The sequence below is a fragment of the Hyperolius riggenbachi genome, chromosome 12 (assembly GCF_040937935.1).
Source record: "Hyperolius riggenbachi isolate aHypRig1 chromosome 12, aHypRig1.pri, whole genome shotgun sequence".
In the NCBI taxonomy this organism is placed as follows: Eukaryota; Metazoa; Chordata; class Amphibia; order Anura; family Hyperoliidae; genus Hyperolius; species Hyperolius riggenbachi.
The window spans coordinates 137,309,704-137,328,718 of NC_090657.1; the positions used below are offsets into that span (position 1 = coordinate 137,309,704).

Consider the following 19,015-nt stretch of genomic DNA (forward strand, 5'->3'; position numbering starts at 1 on the left):
TCTGCTTCTGCAGACACTGACATCTTTAGGAATCAAGGGACAAGCACATTCCTGGATCTCCTCTTATCTCTCTGGACGCTCTTATACTGTCTCCTTCTCTAACACCAAATCCTCTCCACATCCACTGTCTGTTGGTGTACCTCAAGGCTCTGTTCTTGGGCCACTTCTTTTCTCAATCTACACCCGTGGCCTGGGACAACTAATTAACTCTTTTGGCTTCCAGTATCACCTCTATGCGGATGACACCCAAATCTATCTCTCAGCTCCTGACCTGTCCTCACTACTATCCAGAGTCCCCGACTGTCTACGTGCCGTTTCTGCATTCATGTCCTCCCGCTTCCTCAAACTCAACATGACTAAAACGGAAATTGTGATTTTTCCACCATCGCTATCTACACCCCCACCAATTGCAACCATAACGGTAGACAACACCCCAATAACCTCAACCACTAAGGCCTGCTGCTTGGGGGTTATACTTGACTCAGAGCTCTCCTTTAAACCTCACATTGCCTCATTAACCACCACCTGCTATTTCCAGCTCAAAAATATATTCCGTATCCGTCCCTTCCTCACACAAGAAGCCACCAAAATGCTTGTTCATGCCTTAATCATCTCCCGCCTAGACTACTGCAACACCCTGCTCTGTGGCCTACCAAAAAACAGGCTAGCACCTCTCCAATCCCTTCTAAATTCAGTGGCCCACCTCATTCACCTTTCCACACGCTCTTCCGATGCAGCCCCACTGTGCCATTCTCTCCACTGGTTACCCATTACCCAGAGGATCCAGTTCAAACTCCTGACTAATATACAAAACCCTCCACGAGTTGTCTCCTCCATACATCTCCTCACTAATCTCAAGATATTGTCCCTCCCACAACCTTCGCTCCTCCCAAGAAATTCTCCTGGCCTCTAAGCTGATCACCTCCTCTCATGCTCGCATCCAGGACTTTACACGAGCATCACCCCTTATCTGGAACTCTCTTCCACAGCCTGTACGTCATGCTCCAAACCTGGACATCTTCAAACACACTCTTAAAACACACCTTTTCAGACAAGCTTATAACATTCTATAGCCCTTATTTACTTCTCTGTCACAATGTAATCAGAGGCAAAGAATCACTGCCTCATCCATCCTCCAAGGGCAGGGTCATCCTCCTAATGTTTACTGTTCTTGTAACAATATTTGTGCTGCTTGGAACTCTGCTGTACATTTGTTAGTTGTATCTATGTTCCCCTTGTCATCTTATTGTGCTTTGTAAAGCGCTGCGGAATATGTTGGCGCTATATAAATAAATAATAATAATAATATATAAATAAATAATAATAATAATAAAGGTGAACCTTTTTAAAAATTATGATCATTTATCCAGTCAGGGTGCATACCAATAGCTATCGATAGCTATCGTGACCATGCAGAAGGTATGTGTATGTGGGTGTGTGGAAAGGGAGAGCATGGGGGCCCACTCCCTTTCCCCATATCGTAATGTGCAGAGTATTAAAAGGGAGCTTTACTTACTCCAGCACTGGGCGGTCTTTCTGCTTTTCAGCCAGGAAATGTGTTGCTATGGCACCCGATGCAAGTCATGTGACTTTCATCAGGAGCCGCACGTAGCGTATATAAGCTGCCACACATGTGGCTAGGCAAGAGAGGACTGCCCAGTGGTGGAAAAGCTAAGTTTTATACTGCCACATTCACTATTGGAGATGGCAGGAAGGTTACACTAACCCCTAGTGTGTGTGTTTTATATTATGTTGAGGGGTGACCTCAGAGGGTTTAGGAGGTCCTAGGAAGGCTGCTTCTTGAAGTTTTGTAGTTGTGCCCATGCATCCAGTGTCCATGAATGCTCATTGTATGCTACAATCAAGGAGATTATTATTGTTATTGATTTATAAAGTGTTAACATATTCCGTGGCACTGTACAAAGTAAGAAGAGAACATGGGGTACATAATATACAGACAATGGTGTACACCAATATACAAGATACATAATTAGAGGCAAATTACAAAACAATATAAAAGACAGAATACAAAATACAGAATTGGTAATGACAGTGATAAAAGTAACATGATTAATTAAATGTATAATGATTTCCAAGACACAATAGGGGGAGAGAGCCCAGCCCTTGCAAGCTTACAATCTAAAGGGAATGAAGGGGAAACAAGAGGAGGGGAGTAGTATGCAACAAACCTATAGAGGCAGAGTGTTTTAGGATACCTAGTAGGAGTGCAATTTGGTCTTAGGACAAAGGGAAGTGGCCTAAGGTACAAGGCATAAGCGGAACACGTGAGTTTTTAGAGCGCGTTTAAAGGTAACAAAGGTTGGCGAGTGACTGATGTGTTATGGGAGGGCATTCCAGAGGAGGGCTGAAGCGCGTGCAAAATCTTGTAAACGTAAATGCGAGGAGGTAGTTCTAAAGGAGGACAACAGAAGATCATGTGTAGATCTGAGATTGCGATTGGGTTGGGATCTGGAAATTAGTGAGGATATGTACTGGGGAGAGAGATTGTGGAGAGCTTTGTAGTTCGGGTTAAGAGTTTGAACTGAATCATCTGGTCAATTGGCAGCCAGTGAAGAGCTTGACAGAGCGGAGCAGCAGAGGAAGAGCGAGAGGAGAGATGAATGAGACGAGCAGCTGAGTTCAGTACCAGCTAGAGCGGGGCCAGTCTGTTAGAAGGTAGTCCACAAAGTAGCATGTTACAGTAGTCCAGACGAGATATTATAAGAGCGTGTATTAAAATTTTAGTTGTGTTTTGAGTGAGAAAAGGTCAGATGCGAGATATGTTTTTAAGTTGAGACGACAGGAGCTGGTTAGGGAGTGAACATGAGGAATAAAAGAGAGAAATTAGTTGAATATTACCCCCAAGCACTGTACTTTGGGAACTGAAGTCATAGGAGTGTTATTAACATTTATTGTTACTTCAGGCAGAGAGGTGGACAGAGACGGTGGAGAAATTATTAGTTCTGTTTTACTCATTAAGTTTTACGAAGCAAGAGGACATGAAGGAGGTTATAGCAGACAAGCAGTCAGGAACATGTGTGAGGACGGATGGAGCCGAGAGGTACAGTTGTGTATCGACTGCATCATAGGTGGTATTGAAACCCAAATGAGTTGATTAAGTCACCAAGACCGTGCATGTAGTTGGAAAAGAGGACCAAGGACAGAGCCTTGAGGAACCCCGACAGACAAAGCATGAGGAGAAGAGATCTGGTATGAGTAGGAGACTGAAGGACCTTCCAGAGAGGTAGGAAGATAACCATGAGAGAGTGAGGCTGTTTATGCCGACATTTGAAAGTATTTGTAGGAGTAAGGTGTGGTCGACCGTATCAAATGCTGATGACAGGTCAATAAGGATGAGTATGGAAAATTGACCTTTGGATTTAGCTGTAAGAAGATCATTGGCCACTTTAGTAAGGGCAGTTTCTGTGGAGTGGTTAGAGCGAAAGCCAGACGGGAACTGATCAAGTAGGGAGTTAGCAGATAAATAAAGGCTTAATTCTGCATGTATACGGCGTTCAAGTAATTTGGATGCAAATGGGAGAAGTGACCCTGGGAGGTAGTTGGCGAGTGTGGTATAATCTAGAGGTTTTTTTTTTAAGTAGCGGTGTCACAACAGCCTTTTTGATTGGGGACGGAAGGATGCCAGTGGAGAGGGACAGGTTAAATAGCAATGTTAGTGCAGGCATGAGAGATGAGGATAGCTGCTGAATGAGATGGGAGGGAATAGGATCCAAAGAATAGGTGGTTAGATGAGCTTTGGATATTATAGAGGAGAGAGAATGTTCAGAGAGTGGAGAGAAGGCAGTTAAAGAGCAGACCATGAGAGGTGTGGAGGTGGGATTTGAGGGCTGCATGTAGAATTCGCTTCGGATTTTGTCAATTTTATCAGTGTTGCAAATTCTTCAGCTGATAAGCAAGGTGGAGGAGGAGGGGGATGGAGAAAGGCATTGAAGGTGCTGAACAAGCACTTTGAATTGTGGAAATGGGCGGATATTAGGGAAGTAAAGTAGGACTGTTTTGCCACAGTGAGTGCGTTTCTGAAGAAGTTCAAGGCTAATTTATGTGAGATGATGTCCTCACTTGTGTTACTTTTCCTCCAACGCCGTTCAGCTACTCTAGAGCAGTTTTTTTAACTGTTTTTAGTGGCTTTAGTCATCCAGGGTTGGCGACTGACACGGTGAGGGCGGGCATTGGTAAGAGTCACAAAAGTCATCCATGACTTTTGTGATGGAGCTGTTGTAAAATGTAGCAGCTGAGTCTGGGTCAGTGAAGGATTGTGTGAGGAGAGGTACCAGGGCATCAGAGACAGATTGCATGTCTAGATTACGATAGTTTCTGCAAGTATGTGAGTGTGCTTGTGCTAGGGTGATTGGAAAAGAGGAGGAGAGAGAGAGAAGTTTAGTAGGTTATGATGAGAGAGTGGTAGTGGATCATTAGTATAGTCAGTGACAGAACAGAGACAAGTGAATACTAGGTCAAGCGGATGGCCATCAGTGTGAGGTCAAGGAGATGCTGTACTCCAAGCAAAATGGCTTCAAGAAAGATGCATAACTCCTGCAATCTAATCCATAACACCAGAGGGTACCGCTGCCTATGCCTTATATGTACATAGTGGTCTGCATGAATCATCTGTCATACCTAGCATTAACCTCTTTCTTGTAAAGTGTAAGGGCCTGTACACACTGCTGCGATTTTAAAATCGCAAGCCTTCATGAGAATAGAAAAAGCGCATCGCACCAGTGTGTACAGGTCTTCACGATTTTCATTATTTTTCAAAAGACCTTGCGATTAAAAAGCGCGTGCGATTTGAAAAGCGCAGCGCAAGCACAGCAGTGTGTACAAGCCCTTAGTAATAAACAGCAGTCCAAGATTTTTAACCTCCATTTTGTCACAGATCTTCACATGTCTCCCTCCCACTCGTGTTACTCAGCTGTTTGTTTTTAGCATCCATTTGCTGCACTTACAGCCCTTATATACTTATTGATAGGGATAAATGTGTACATGTTCTAACTTACTGTTTTCTGATAAAATGATATAGTTTTGATTATATACTTGAGCGTTCTCATATTCTGACAGGTCATGTCTTCCTTGCTCTGAAGTTCTAATGCCCGCTGACAGCACTTCTGATGTACCGATGTGTTGTGACACTGTCGTGCTTCCACACTTCTCTTCTACCATTTAGTGGATGGACATATTTGTTCTTGTTATAATATAACTACCTATGATTTTCCTGTCTTTTAAAGGGGCACTATGACGAAAAATTGTAAAATTTAAAATATGTGAAAACATATGCAAATAAGAAGTACGTTTTCAGGGACGGATCTAGACCAAGTTGCCCCAAGTTGCGCCTGGGGCAAGGTCAGGTTTTGGCGCCTAAACTGCCATTCCCCATCCACATTTTGCCGCCTTTTTAAGAATTCATCAAACTGCGCCTGGGGCAAGAGACCCGCTTGCTCCCCCCTAGATCCGTCCCTGCGTTTTTCCAGAGTAGAATGAGCCATAAATTACTTTTCTCCTATGTTGCTGTCACTTACAGTAGGTAGTGGAAATCTGACAGAAGTGACAGGTTTTTGCCTAGTCCATCTCTTCATGGGGGATTCTCAGGAATTTATTTATTTTCAAAAGCACTTAGTGAATGGCAGTTACTCTGTCCAACTGCCAAACAACTGTGTAAGCAAGCAGGGAAGCCGGCCAGCATCATTGTTTAAATCCTTTTTAGGGAATATCTTTATAAGGAATAAAAGCCTTGCTGAGAATCCCCTATGAAGAGATGGACTAGTCCAAAACTTGTCATCTCTGTCAGATTTCTACTACCTACTGTAAGTGAAAGCAACATAGGAAAAAAAGTAATTTATTGCTCATTTTACGCTGGAAAAAAACGTACTTCTTATTTGTCTGCTTTTTGCACATATTTTAATTTTTACAGTTTTTCACCATAGTGCCCCTTTAAATACCCAGCCCATCTCAAGCTTTTTAAACTGCTCTTTGGCTCAGAAAGTGTGTGGTAGGCTGTCCTGTCCTTCTAGTCAGTCCTGGAAGGAGTACACAGGGTGGCAATTTGCTATGATGTATTTAAGAACTTTGCCTTATTGCCACCAAATCAACAAAATTACTTGTCACTTGTTGTATTTACAGACCCATGGGATATCACATTAAATGGACAACTATCAATAAACCTGTTTTTTTAAACTGGGATTGGAATAGGTTGTCTAGGTGCTCCTAAGTACTGTAGTCAGAAAACTCACTTTCATTCATTGTCAACTTTGGGAGTAGATCAGCTTATTTGCATAGGTTTTATTAATATCCCCCTCCTTGCAACTATTAACCCTGTGTCTACTTAAGACAATCAGACCTACAAAAGAGACAGCAGCTGCTGGTTTTCTCTCTGATTGAGCTGTTCAGATAAGTTGCCAGCCTCCCAGGGTTGGCTGAATTGTCTGAGGAGAATGCACTGAAACTCTTGTGCTGTGGTAAGCAGAAGGAGCATTCTGTACCTCTTATTTGCTAAAGGACTAAACATTCTCTGCTAATTGTGTGTGAAGCCTGACACGAAGGCAGGCTTAACATCTTCCACAGTATTTTTCGGAGACATGCCGGACCAGCACTGGCTGATGTCACATTTCACATAAAACAGAGACTCACTTCTACTAATGGATCCTTCCAATGCAGCTAAAACTTACACAAAGTAATGCGTTGCTTTTGGTTTTGATTCCGAACATTAAAATGGGTAAAATGCTTATACAGCTATTAAACAATACTTAGACTTTATTTGTACATTGTAGTTTTATCACACTCATTGGTCATTATTATTATTATTTATTGTATTTATAAAGCGCCAACATATTACGCAGCGCTGAACATTAATTTAGGTTACAGACAATATTTACGGGTGACATACAACAATATGACAGTACAGGAATACAAGAAAACCAGATCACACAGCACAGTATGAGCATAAGGTAATGCTTAGTCAGTCACTAGATGCAGCATGGAGATTAGGCAAGTTAGGTCCACTCAAGTGCATAGCATGGGTTCACAGTAATGGAGGTGCATGATCAGGTAGGACACAAAAGTAGGAGGACCCTGCCCAAAGGCTTACAATCTAGAAGGAAAGGTAGAGACACGAAAGGTAGGGACCAGAGTTCCGTTGTGGGTTTAGAACAATTGTGAGGGGTGGTAGGCCAGAGTGAAAAGGTGAGTTTTGAGGGCCTTCTTGAAGATGTTGAAAGAGGGGGCTGCCCTAATGGGTGGAGGTAGAGAGTTCCAAAGTGTTGGAGCAGCTCTTGAGAAGTCCTGAAGGCGTGCATGGGACTGTGTGATGCGGGGAGGGGGGGGGGCAGTCAGGCGAAGTTCATTGGAGGTACGGAGTGAGCGGCTAGGTGTGTACACCTCTGAGTAAGATCAGAAATGTATGTTGGACAGATATTATGGACAGATTTGTGGGTCAGACACAATATCTTGAATCTGATTGTGGACTGGATAGGAAGCCAGTGGAGGGATTCACGGAGGGGAGCCGCCCTGGTGGAGCGATGGGAGGAGTGGATAATTCTGGCTGCCGCAATCATGATGGACTGCATTGGGGCTATTCGGGTCATAGGGAGACCAGACAGAAGGGCATTACAGTAGTTGAGGTGGGAAATTATGAGGGCATGGATGAGGAGTTTGGTGGTAGCAGAGGTCAGAAAAGGGCGAATCTTACAGATGTTACGAAGGTGGAAGTTGCAGGACTTTGTGAGGTTTTGGATGTGGGGAGTGAAGGAGAGTTCGGAGTCCAGGGTGACACCTAGACAGCGGGTTTGAGAGGTAGGGCGAATGGTAGTGTGGTTAACAGTGACATGCACATCTGGGACGTTCAGGGATAGCCATTGATGGTTGTCCTTGAAGAATATCTTTGTACCTGTTGTGCCAATGTAATCAGTAAACATAACAATATTAGGAGATATACTGCATCCAAATATGGGGCTGACACCCCCCTCCCCACCTCCTCCTTAGTGTGCAGTGTACTGGTGGTTACCAGCCATGCTATATGGCCACTGTAGTATCTTTCTGCATCAGTTAATCAGTAAAAGAATGAAAGTGACAGTCTACTAAGGCTAGTTCTGATCTTTTTTTTCCTTCTAATGGTCATTAGAATAAAAAAAATTCTCTAAACTGTCATGTCTTTAAATGTCATTAGAAATACAAAGGTATTGGTTGTGCAGAATTTCAAATTCATGTTTAAGCCATGAGCATAATTTCAAACTTACTGCGTTACCTGTTGTCCTTAAAAGTCCTTTGAGAAAACATGTCTTTTGGGGGATACAGGAGCGTATTCATATATTTGGATCTACAGCAGGGTTCTTTTAACCTATAACCTGATCTATTGTCAATCCTGTCCCAGTTGGATACTTTTACTAACTGTTGCTGATAAGCCTAACCCTAATGCTAGGTACACACCATACAATTTTCTGGCAGATTTACCTGCCAGATCGATTATTTTCAACATGTTCGATCTGAATTTCAATCGAATTTTCTTTGATTTTCCGATCATTTTTTAATCATTTTTTCAATGGGTTTTTTTATGAATTTTCATTCAGTTATATGAAAATCTATAAACAAAGATCGAAAAAAAATGATTCAAAAAATAATAGGAAAATCGAAAAATCTATTGAAATTCAGATCGGACATGTTGGAAGTAATCAATCTGGCAGGTAAAATTGTATGGTGTGTACCTAGCATTATAGAACTTGACACAAAAACTCTGTCCCAATTGAAACCTTCCCAACCCATCAAATCCTGAAAGCTTTCTGTGCATACCTATTGACATCAGGACTGCCAATTAATAAGAAGTATCGGCTGCCCAAAGGAAGCTGCCCCCTTTGTATCAGACATCAAGATACCTTACTTATAGTCTCTTCTGGCAGTGTTTGCACAAAGCCAGATGCAAGCTGAGCTTCATGTTCCCATCCACATTTCTACCCATATTAATTTGTATGGTACTGTGAAAGATGATTGCTCTCTATATATCTATAATAATAATAATATCCACACTCAGCTTGACCATCTGTGGGGGACCCAAATGGACCAAAATGTTTAAATTTAGTCAATTTGTAAATCAGCAGGCAAGACTCTTTTACAGATCCAGTGAATATATTGCACCGTTTAATGTCTTTAAAGGGACACCGAGCAGTGCAGAAACTATGGAAAGATGCATATCATTTTAAAGCTCTTTCTCCTCTTTCCAATGATATATAAACCGCCGCCCTACGCCTTTTAGTTTCCGATATTTTCGCGATTGAAATTGCCACGGCCGCAATTTCGATCGTGAAAATAGAGAAAACTAAAAGGCGTAGGGCCGTGGTTTAGGTGTCGCCAGAAAGAGGAGAAAGAAAGCTTTAAAATGATATCCATCTTTCCATAGTTACATTGTATTACACAAGGCGACTTTTTCTGCTGAATGGAGCTGTTGACTTTGAGAAAAAGTCGCCCCGTGTAATACAATGTAACTATGGAAAGATGGATATCCTTTTAAAGCTCTTTCTCCTCTTTCTGATGACACCTAAACTGCCTTTTAGTTTTCTCTATTTTCGCGATCGAAATTGCGGCCGTGGCAATTTCAGTCGTGAAAATAGCGAAAACTAAAAGGTATAAGGGCGGCGGTTTATATATCATTGGAAAGAGGAGAAAGATAGCTTTAAAATGATATGCATCTTTCCATAGTTTCTGCACTGCTCGGTGTCCCTTTAAAGAAGATTGAGTTGTACCCTGCAACTATTGTTGCCAATTTTATTTACTCTATATTATGATTTCTCTAAATTAACTTGTTACTGTACATTATGGCTGTAATCGTTCAGATAGTTTTCCCTCCATTTCTGGTTTGTATTTTATAACCCTAATTTTTTCCTCGCCGCTGGACACCTCATTATCATTCGTTGTTTTTATTGCTGTATGTGTACTTTCAGCAGGTGTTACTGCAAGGTCATTTTTATTGATTGTATGTTTTATTATAGCTTAGTTAATGCAATATTTGAAATTTGCAGGGCCTTTTTTCTTCAAATGGATCATTAACTGTGTTCTAATGAAATACATCAACAGATAAATATTCCGAAGGATTAAATGCATTGATTTTCTGTCATCAAAGCTGTAAATTTTCCAATTTCTTTTGAAATCTTCCTCGTGCATAGTGACCTTGGATTTGTGTTGTCCTTAACACCTTAATGACCACCAGTAGTTTGTGTACACATTTTAACAAGCGGGTCAATCCAACAGAAGGCCACAGACCTACATTACTGTTTAGATCTGCTTTTCTCTGTACCAGCATATGCTTATATGGTATATACCAGGGCTTCCCAACCCTGTGCTCTAGTATTGCGCAAAGGTGGATCAGCGCATCACCAGGCCACCTCCGAATGGCCACCAATCAGAGGAGCGCTGAGCCGCCCCAAGAAACTACAAATGCACCTTGAAACCAAACAGAAGCTCTGCATAAACATCAATAAGCAATGCTATTACATGGGAGCAGCTGACCAAAGTTACTTACATTTGTACATGGCGAGGAAAGGAACAGCGCTACTTAAAAACAGAGTGCATCCTTATGACTACCTGCTTGAGAGTGCAAGCCCCACTAGTGGGATAAAATACACACCCAGCATTCAAATAAAATGCACCTGTCTACCACTGAAGGATGTTTGGTTTCCGTAATAGCTTGCATGCAACTTGTTAGGTACTCGTCCCTCTAACTGCAAAGAAGTCATCCCCCATGGGAGGGGCCCTAACACTAACTAATTCTAAATTATGCATATGCATAGCCTAGGTGCACTACCAAGTAAAAATTTAAAATTGCGCAAAGGTGGATCAGCGCATCACCAGGCCGCCTCCGAATGGCCACCAATCAGAGGTGCACTGAGCCCCACCCAAGAAACTACAAACACACCTTGAAACCTTGATCCAGTTGCTTAAAGCAGGGGAGGAACTTTTAAACAAAGTAGGTGAACACAGCTACACCCCTCCTGCTCTCCAAAACAATGCCCGACCAGGTCAGCAAAGCCTGAAGCATCCAAGTAAGAAGAAAGATCTGCACTTGCCTTAGAGCAGGGGTGCCCATTAGGTAGATCGCGATCTGCCGGTAGATCTCAATCTGCCGGTAGATCGCGAAGGACTTCATGGTAGATCCCGACCCTACTACATTTTCCATTCTGTATATACAAGTGTGCTCCTAAAATTGTATATAGGTAGATCATTTTGACTTGCTAATTTTTTAAAGTAGCTTACAAGCCAAAAAAGTGTGGGCACCTCTGCCTTAGAGGGTCAATCCTTTATGGCTGGACATATCCATACATTAAAAGACCATAAGCATCACGTAGCTAAGGGGAGGAACTTTGTTTCTATCGTCATAGAGTAATATGATTCTAATAAGCAGCTTTCTGCATTTACCACATGCCATATCTTCCAGTATGCCCACATGAAGACCTTAAATGACATCAACACCGGAAGATTGAGTTTAGAAGAAATACAATGAACCACTGGCTTCTAGTCATTCTGCACCTGTGCACAGGTCCACAGGACCATTCGCTGTGCAAGAAATTTGCAGCACATGCTTGACACTTAAAGCAAGAACCATTGTGGCAAGAAATTGCCCCCAATGCTCCTAGGAGCTGGAGATCATGCAATCTTTGGCTAAGTTAAGGGCCACAAGATTGGAAACCTTTTTTATAATTAAAAGCAACAAATATATTTTTTAACTCAAAATTATGTGACATGGTTTGCACCTAAACAATGATGCTTCCAGTCTAATAAATGTCACTTAATGGTGCTGTTCAGGAGTCACAGCTTGCATAATTTAATCTGTTTCTTGTTTCTTTTTCCTTATTCAGAGCAAAATAAAAACCGCACCACACATTGTGTTGCAAGAACTGGGATGGGAAAATCTTTTATGAAATTAGCAGAGTTGACCGTCACTAGTCTGATGTATTACTCTGATGTAATATCTCCTATCTTTTTTTTTTTCTTCTTCCTTTTAAGGTACAAATGTGAGTTTTGTGACTTTGTGTGCGAAGACAGGAAAAAACTTCTGAATCACCAACTCACTCACATGAATGACAAACCATTCAAGTGCAATCAGTGCAAATATCATACTTTCCGCCAGGACTTCCTGCTGTCTCACCAGGCCACCAAACATGCAGGTGCAGTACTCGGCAACACTTATTAGTTTTATATATAAGATGTGGCTCTTTTCTGACCTCAAGGTGCAAGGAGAAGACATTTAAATTAAAGTGTTAGCATCCATTCTGGAATTGACAGGATTTTAGTGTACATTAGTTTGGTTGAAAAAATACATTAACAATCGTGTTCAACCTGAAAAACAAAATGAAAACAATCACTGTCCTGAACCTGCACATATCCTAGTTGTACATTTTAATTGTTTAATTATATACATATTTAATTTATTAAAAGAGGGACATGGAGGCTGCCATATTTATTTATTTATAAGCAATACCAGTTGCCCGACCAGTCTGCTGATCTTCTGCCTCTAATACTTTTAGCCATAGACTCTGAACAAGCATGCAGCAGATCAGGTGTTTCTGACATTCCTGTCATATTTGACAAGACTGGCTGCATGCTTGTCTCTGATTTGATTCAGACACTACTGCAGTCAAATAGATCAGCAAGACTGCCAGGCATCTGGTATTGTATAACCTCCTTAGCGGTATGCCCGACACTCTGTCGGGCATGCCGCTGCAGAGGATTTGCTGCGCATCGGGGATCACCGGAATTAATTTATTTATTTAAATGTGTAATTTAGATACTAGCTAGCACTAGGCTAGCTAGTATTGTCTGCCCCCCCCCCCTCCCCCGCTCAGCTCTGGTCATCACTATGGGGAGGATCAGGACTGCGCGTGACGTCATGTACGATCCTCCCCATAGTGAAGACCCGAGCAGCTCTGAGCGGGGAGGCTGCACCGATCGTGGGATCCTGGCATGGTAATGTATCCAGCAGGCAATCGGGGGGGTTACGGAGGTGCCGGCAAACAATACTAGCTAGCCTAGTGCTAGCTAGTATCTAAATTAAACATTTAAATTAATAAATAAGCACCGGGGGGGGGGGGGGGGGGCACGGACAATGCAACACCTCCTGAGCAAAGTAACGCTCAGGAGGTTAACAGAAAATAAAGATGGCATCCATATACTTCTCGCTTCATGTTGCCTTTAAGGGGAAACTCACTGAAGAGTCAATGGATTGCCCATTCAATAGAAATGACATTTGTAATTTGTTGTCCTGTTCACATGGTTTGAACACTGTCTGTAGCCTGTCAGCTGACTCACCTATTTGAATGGGTGCATGGATAAATTAAGAAACAGATAATATGTATTACAGCTGCAATGGACAAAGTATCATCTTTAAGCACAAAAGAATGCATGAAGCAGCTTAACATTATTAACGCAGCAGGAGTTCTGAAAAAGTCCATTTATCTCACAGCATGATATGCAGTAGCTTTAACAGCAGAAATGCTGTCTTTCAAAGCAAGGGAAAAGATTAATTGCAGTAACTACGGTAATTCATCGGTGGTGTACTTTTTAACACATCCTTGGGCCTGTTCTTTAATAAACATTGACCTGTAGAGTAGATATATAAAGGTAGATGCAAAAAAAAAAAAATCAATCTACAGTAGCAGAAGCAAACCATCACTATTTTTGCTTTACTGATCAACTGAAATCTGATTGGTTGGTTGTCCTGGACAACTGCTTTACTATAGCTGCAACCAGCCAGTTTTCTTTGCATGCTTCTTGGTAGATCGACCTCTGTTTCTCCCTTACTGTTGACCTTTCTATTCCTTAAATATATATTTCTAGGTGGGAAACCCTTTGCCTGTGAGTACTGTCACTTTACCACCAAGCACAAGAAAAACCTACGTCTTCATGTTCAGTGTCGGCATGCTCACCTGTTTCCAGAGTGGGCACAGCGTCACCCTGAGGAAGCACCTTGTCGCCGCCGGCCATTTTTTTCTCTGCAGCAAATTGAGGAACTGAAACAACAGCATGAGAAGCCCTGTGTTCAGGCAGCATTGCTTCCCCATGTAGAAGTGAGTGGAAGGATACAACATGTTACACATTTTAAAAGAACTGAGAGGGATATAGAGTCTGCCATGTTTATTGCCTTTCAAGCTATACCAGTTTACCGGCAGTTTTGCTAATCCTTTTGGCAGCAGTAGTATCTGGATCACACACCTGGAACAACCATTCAGCTTGCTACAGAATGGCGCTGCACAAAGTAAAAAACTAACATAGTGTACATAATAATACAGACAACAAAAAAATACACCAATATACAGATTACAGTATTGGTGACAAAATGCATAATCAATACAAAATACAGAATTGGTAATTATAGTGACAAAAATAACACGATGAATAAAATGTATAATGAATTCCAACACACAAAATGGAGAGAGAGCCTTGCTTTTGCGAGTTCCCCGGTTAACGAACAAGATAGGGACTGTAGGTTCTTTCTTAACCTGAATCCATTCTTAAGTCAGAACACTGTGCCATTTTTGTCCTCTGTGTCCTCCAGTGTCCCCTTGGTCTCCCTTGTGCCACCTTGTGTCTCCATCGTGTCTTCCTTGTGCCACCTTAGGTCTCCTTTGTGTCTTCCATATGTCCTCCTTGTGTCTCCCTTTATGAATTAGGGAAACAAAGTCTACAATACCAAATGCAGTATTTTACCAACCTGTACTGTAGATAAAAAATGTATGGTAGATGCTCACATTGAATGACTCACTGATGCCTGTGGAGTAGTGGCTATTGAAAGTCTTCACAGGCAAATCTTTATACTGATTAGTTCAATCATTGTCCTGTTTTCTCTGTCAGAGTCAACGCAAAGAGCTCACCTATCACATGGTGAACACACAGATTCAGGAGGAAGGGCAAGCACAGAATGCACTGGAAGGTGCAACAATCATATATGAACAAGGTGAGATGGCTTTATTTGTTTTTGGCATTTTATGAGATGGCTGCAAGGCTATTCTTGCACAGTTTGGAGGCTAACAACAGGATTGAGATTTATAAACAAATGCTTCCCGATCCCTATAGAACCCTCACCTTTTGGGGGGAAAAAAATCCCCTATCACATTACAGAATCCACATGGAACTTTGGGAGTTGGAATAACTGAAATCAACTTCTGCTCTTTTTTTCTAAGGAAGTTGAAATGTGCATACTAATTATTAAGTTTATATTATTAATAAGTGTATTTCTCTAGAACTGATCATCTCTTTGAAATGTAATGTTCAAGGTCATTTCTGAATTTGTATCAGGTGATCAGTGTTCGATTTTCAAATGTTTTGTTTTGTATTAAACTGGGCTTTCAGCAAAAAGTTCCTCTACACAGAAATAATGGGCAGTTAGAATGGGTGCAGTTATTTTCTGCAGTTATGTTTGATGTGTTTGCTGGTAGGGGTTGAAGAAAGAGAGGGAATTATTTGTGTTAGGTGGAGGAGGGTGCGATGGTAGAGTTGCGCCTAAACAAGTGTCAATTTGTCTGCCCTGCTGCCGTCCAATTATAACTTTGTCTTACCACAGTGGTCATTTTGTGCCCTCCTATACCCCCCCCCCCCCCCCAAGAAAAAAAAATGGTATAAGCTTCTAAGAAAAACTTGTTCTAACACAATAATGTTCTGGACCCTGGAGTGTGTCACCTGCTGAGGTACTGGTTCACATCAGCACACACCAATCACTGGTGTATTGTTCGAGAGCAAACAAAGCTGACTGTCATGAGCAGAAAGTCCGATGCCATTTTGTTTGATACCTGACCTTTTATACTGTATCATTTAAACACAAAGGTGCCTGAAAATGGAAGTTTAGTCTCTGCCAGGTAAATGCATATATATATTTTTTTCCTTAGGTGGAGAAGGGGATGAACTTGCAACACAAGCTGCTCTTGATCTGCTTTTGAACATGAGTGCTCAGAGAGATGGTAGCGGAAGGCCATTGCAAGTATGTTGAATTATAAAAACCTTTAACATTGCAGTAAACATGTTATTACAAACAGTTATGTAAGAAAAATGGAGGTGCCATAGGCATGCCACATCGTTATCTGTACTCCTGGAGTTTAATTAAATTCCTATGTAAATTCCAACTTCAAAAAAATAGTTCCAGGTCTCCCTTGTGGAAGTCTGTCTTCTGATGTTGCTCCATGTCTCCAATGAAGAGGTCTGTGCTCTCATGTCATTCTATATCTTCCTTGTGGATGTCTACCCTTGCATGTCAATCCACATCTCCCTTGCTGAGGCTTGTCCTCCCAAGGCTTCCTTGTGAAGGCCTGCCCTCCCATGTCTTTGTGGGGGCTCCCTTGTGGAGGCCTGTCCTCCCGTGTCTTTTGTGAAGGCCTGTCCTCCCGTGTCTTTCTTGTGGAGGCCTGTCCTCCCGTGTCTTTCTTGTGGAGGCCTGTCCTCCCGTGTCTTTCTTGTGGAGGCCTGTCCTCCCGTGTCTTTTGTGAAGGCCTTTCCTCCCGTGTCTTTCTTGTGGAGGCCTGTCCTCCCGTGTTTGCCTTTTGGAGGCATGTCCTCCCATTGCTACCTTGTGGAGGCCTGTGGAGAGAGGTGGAGCACTAGAATGGAACTCTCATAAACATACAGTGCTGCGTAATATGTTGTCGCTTTATAAATACAATAAATAAATAATAAATACAGTGAACTCAAAGATTCCATTCAGCTAGTGCCCTGGCCAAGAGTTGAACCTGGGGCTCTAGTGCTACCTGGCAATAGCGCTAGTCACTACAATACCATGGTACGTTTTGTTTGCAGCAGCAGGTATTCTGGTCATTATTTTTTTTATCCGGTACCTATAAACGGTTACATTTTTAGTAAATTAACATTATTTTCAATCAGATCATTGATCAAAAGAAAAGATATTTTATTGATACACAGCATTGAAGAATCCAAGCTATTCTTGATATTGAAACCAGCTGTGATCACATGTATGCAAAAAATCTGACATACCGATCAACCGGTTCTTTAACCTCCCTGTTTTTTTCCAGCATTGTTCAGGAAAACCTATGTTTGTATATTATACTCAGGATTATAATTTTGTATTCAGTTTTTTGTGTGTATTATATTCACCTGTATAACTGAGATACAGCATAATTTCTGTATAAATGATATTCCAATAAATTTTCCGGCATTTAAGACGGCTGGGCGTATAAGACTACCCCCACCTTTTCCAGTTAAAATATACATTTTGGGATATACTTGCCGTATAAGACTACCCCTCTTGACTGGTGGACATTTGTCAACTGTACTGTATGTGCTGGAGCTGTACTGTATAAACAGGTTCAGATACTGGTGCTGTACTGTATGTGGTATCCAGTATACAACAACCAGCCAATCACGGCAAGCGATGTACCTTACCGGCGATTGGTTAGTTGTTGTATCCAAAGCCTGCTTGGATTGGATAGTTATCCCTGTCTCCAAGACTATCAGAAAAGGTAGCGCAAACACACCTCTTTCACGCATTAAGCCCACCCTTGTATACTATTACCTCCTTCTCTGCCTCTCAGACCTTGCACATGCGCGCTGCTATAAACTGTTATAAATCACCTTTTGCTCCGGTTGCAAACACGACTCATCACAGCAAGCAGGAGATAGGCTTTCTCAGGCTTCTTCAAAGTTTGATGGAGTTTATTAAGTACACAACTATACAGATACAGTTCATCATATCCTGGCCAAGCAAAGTTCCATGTTGCGTTACAGCGGCGTGATTACCTTCCTGCTGAGGGCAATCAGGTCTCCTTATATCTACCCTACGTTACATCTTCTAGACTACCTATGTACAGCATACATTATATCCGATTACATAAAGAAAGGAAAAGAATTAGGTGTTCCAGTCAGCATATAGAGAGCAGGAAAGTAGGAATCAGAGTGAGCTCCGTCAGCCCCTCTGGCCCTTTAATACCGACTAGGAAAGAGTTAAATGTGACCTCATCTTAGCCATCCCCCAGACCCGACTATTGGTTTAGACCCCTCGTGGTGTCATAATACACACCTACTCGATTAATATTTAATGATGCCTTTTGCTTACATACAGGAATGTGGCATTTTGTAAACATGGCCTATGTTGATTGTTCTCGTAGTCCATTTGTCTGGGGCAGGGTAGGCCTGTGGCCTTCCTTCAGGAACATGTTCTCAGTATTTGCTTGTTATTCATCTGTTTCAAGCAAACACTGAGATGCTTCTGCCTACATCACAAGAAACTCTATTTATTTTAAAGGTATACTCTGCGGACAAGCCTTTTACCTAAACTCAGTCCAAATAACTGAGGCCTACTTAAATTATAACAATCCCCCCTAAAATTGCTTGATCCGCAGATCCCAGCTTCTGAACCCAACAGTACCTGGTTTCTTTTCTTTATGTTTCACTTTTCGAGGTTCGTGCTCACACAACTTCTCTGCTCTAGGCGGTTATCCCTGGGAGAGAGGGCAAGACCTCTTGGTCTTCCTGTAACCAGGCTCTCTGGGGATGCCCTACTTCTAAGTTCCTCTATACCACATGCTCAGCATTTGCGTCACTTGTGTATCACTCACAAACTTGCATGACCACAGAAAAGTGAAACTCGTTTGCTTGTTACACAACAGAGCAGTGCCGGGTGCCTTCTAAAAGAGCGCCTTTATACAATCAGCTCCATCACCGGTACTACTAAACCTATACCCATAACCCTTTATATCCCTTCATTTGGAAATATTGGTTCATAAGATTGTTTGAGGCACCAATCTCTTGACCAGGTTAATTAGTTTTACGTAATTTTAACACACAACCTCACCTGGATAATGATGTCCAAAGTTGTCATCCCCATCCCAACGACCAGTGGGTGTAGGAAGAACTTTTGAACTGCAGAGGCCTAGTCTGAGTGTCCCTGGAACATCGCTGGAAACCTTTTCCACCAGGCCAGACTGGAACTCACCTGCTTATATTTGTGTTCTACCTCGTTAAGATCACCTGGATCATGGTGAAATCTTACCTCTAACTTAGTGTTTTGTTTGTTTAACCG

At 42.0% G+C, this 19,015-nt stretch overlaps 1 protein-coding gene across 1 annotated transcript in view; it reads left to right on the forward strand.

The window, feature by feature from the left end:
• The window catches only part of ZNF335 (zinc finger protein 335), a 157,822-nt gene that overhangs the window by 96,569 nt on the left and 42,238 nt on the right, over nucleotides 1-19,015 (forward strand). Inside the window, exons 14-17 of the mRNA XM_068264296.1 lie at nucleotides 12,001-12,161; nucleotides 13,831-14,060; nucleotides 14,845-14,947; nucleotides 15,876-15,967. Of these exons, the coding sequence (XP_068120397.1) occupies nucleotides 12,001-12,161; nucleotides 13,831-14,060; nucleotides 14,845-14,947; nucleotides 15,876-15,967 (586 nt within the window). The remainder of the gene's footprint in view (nucleotides 1-12,000; nucleotides 12,162-13,830; nucleotides 14,061-14,844; nucleotides 14,948-15,875; nucleotides 15,968-19,015) is intronic.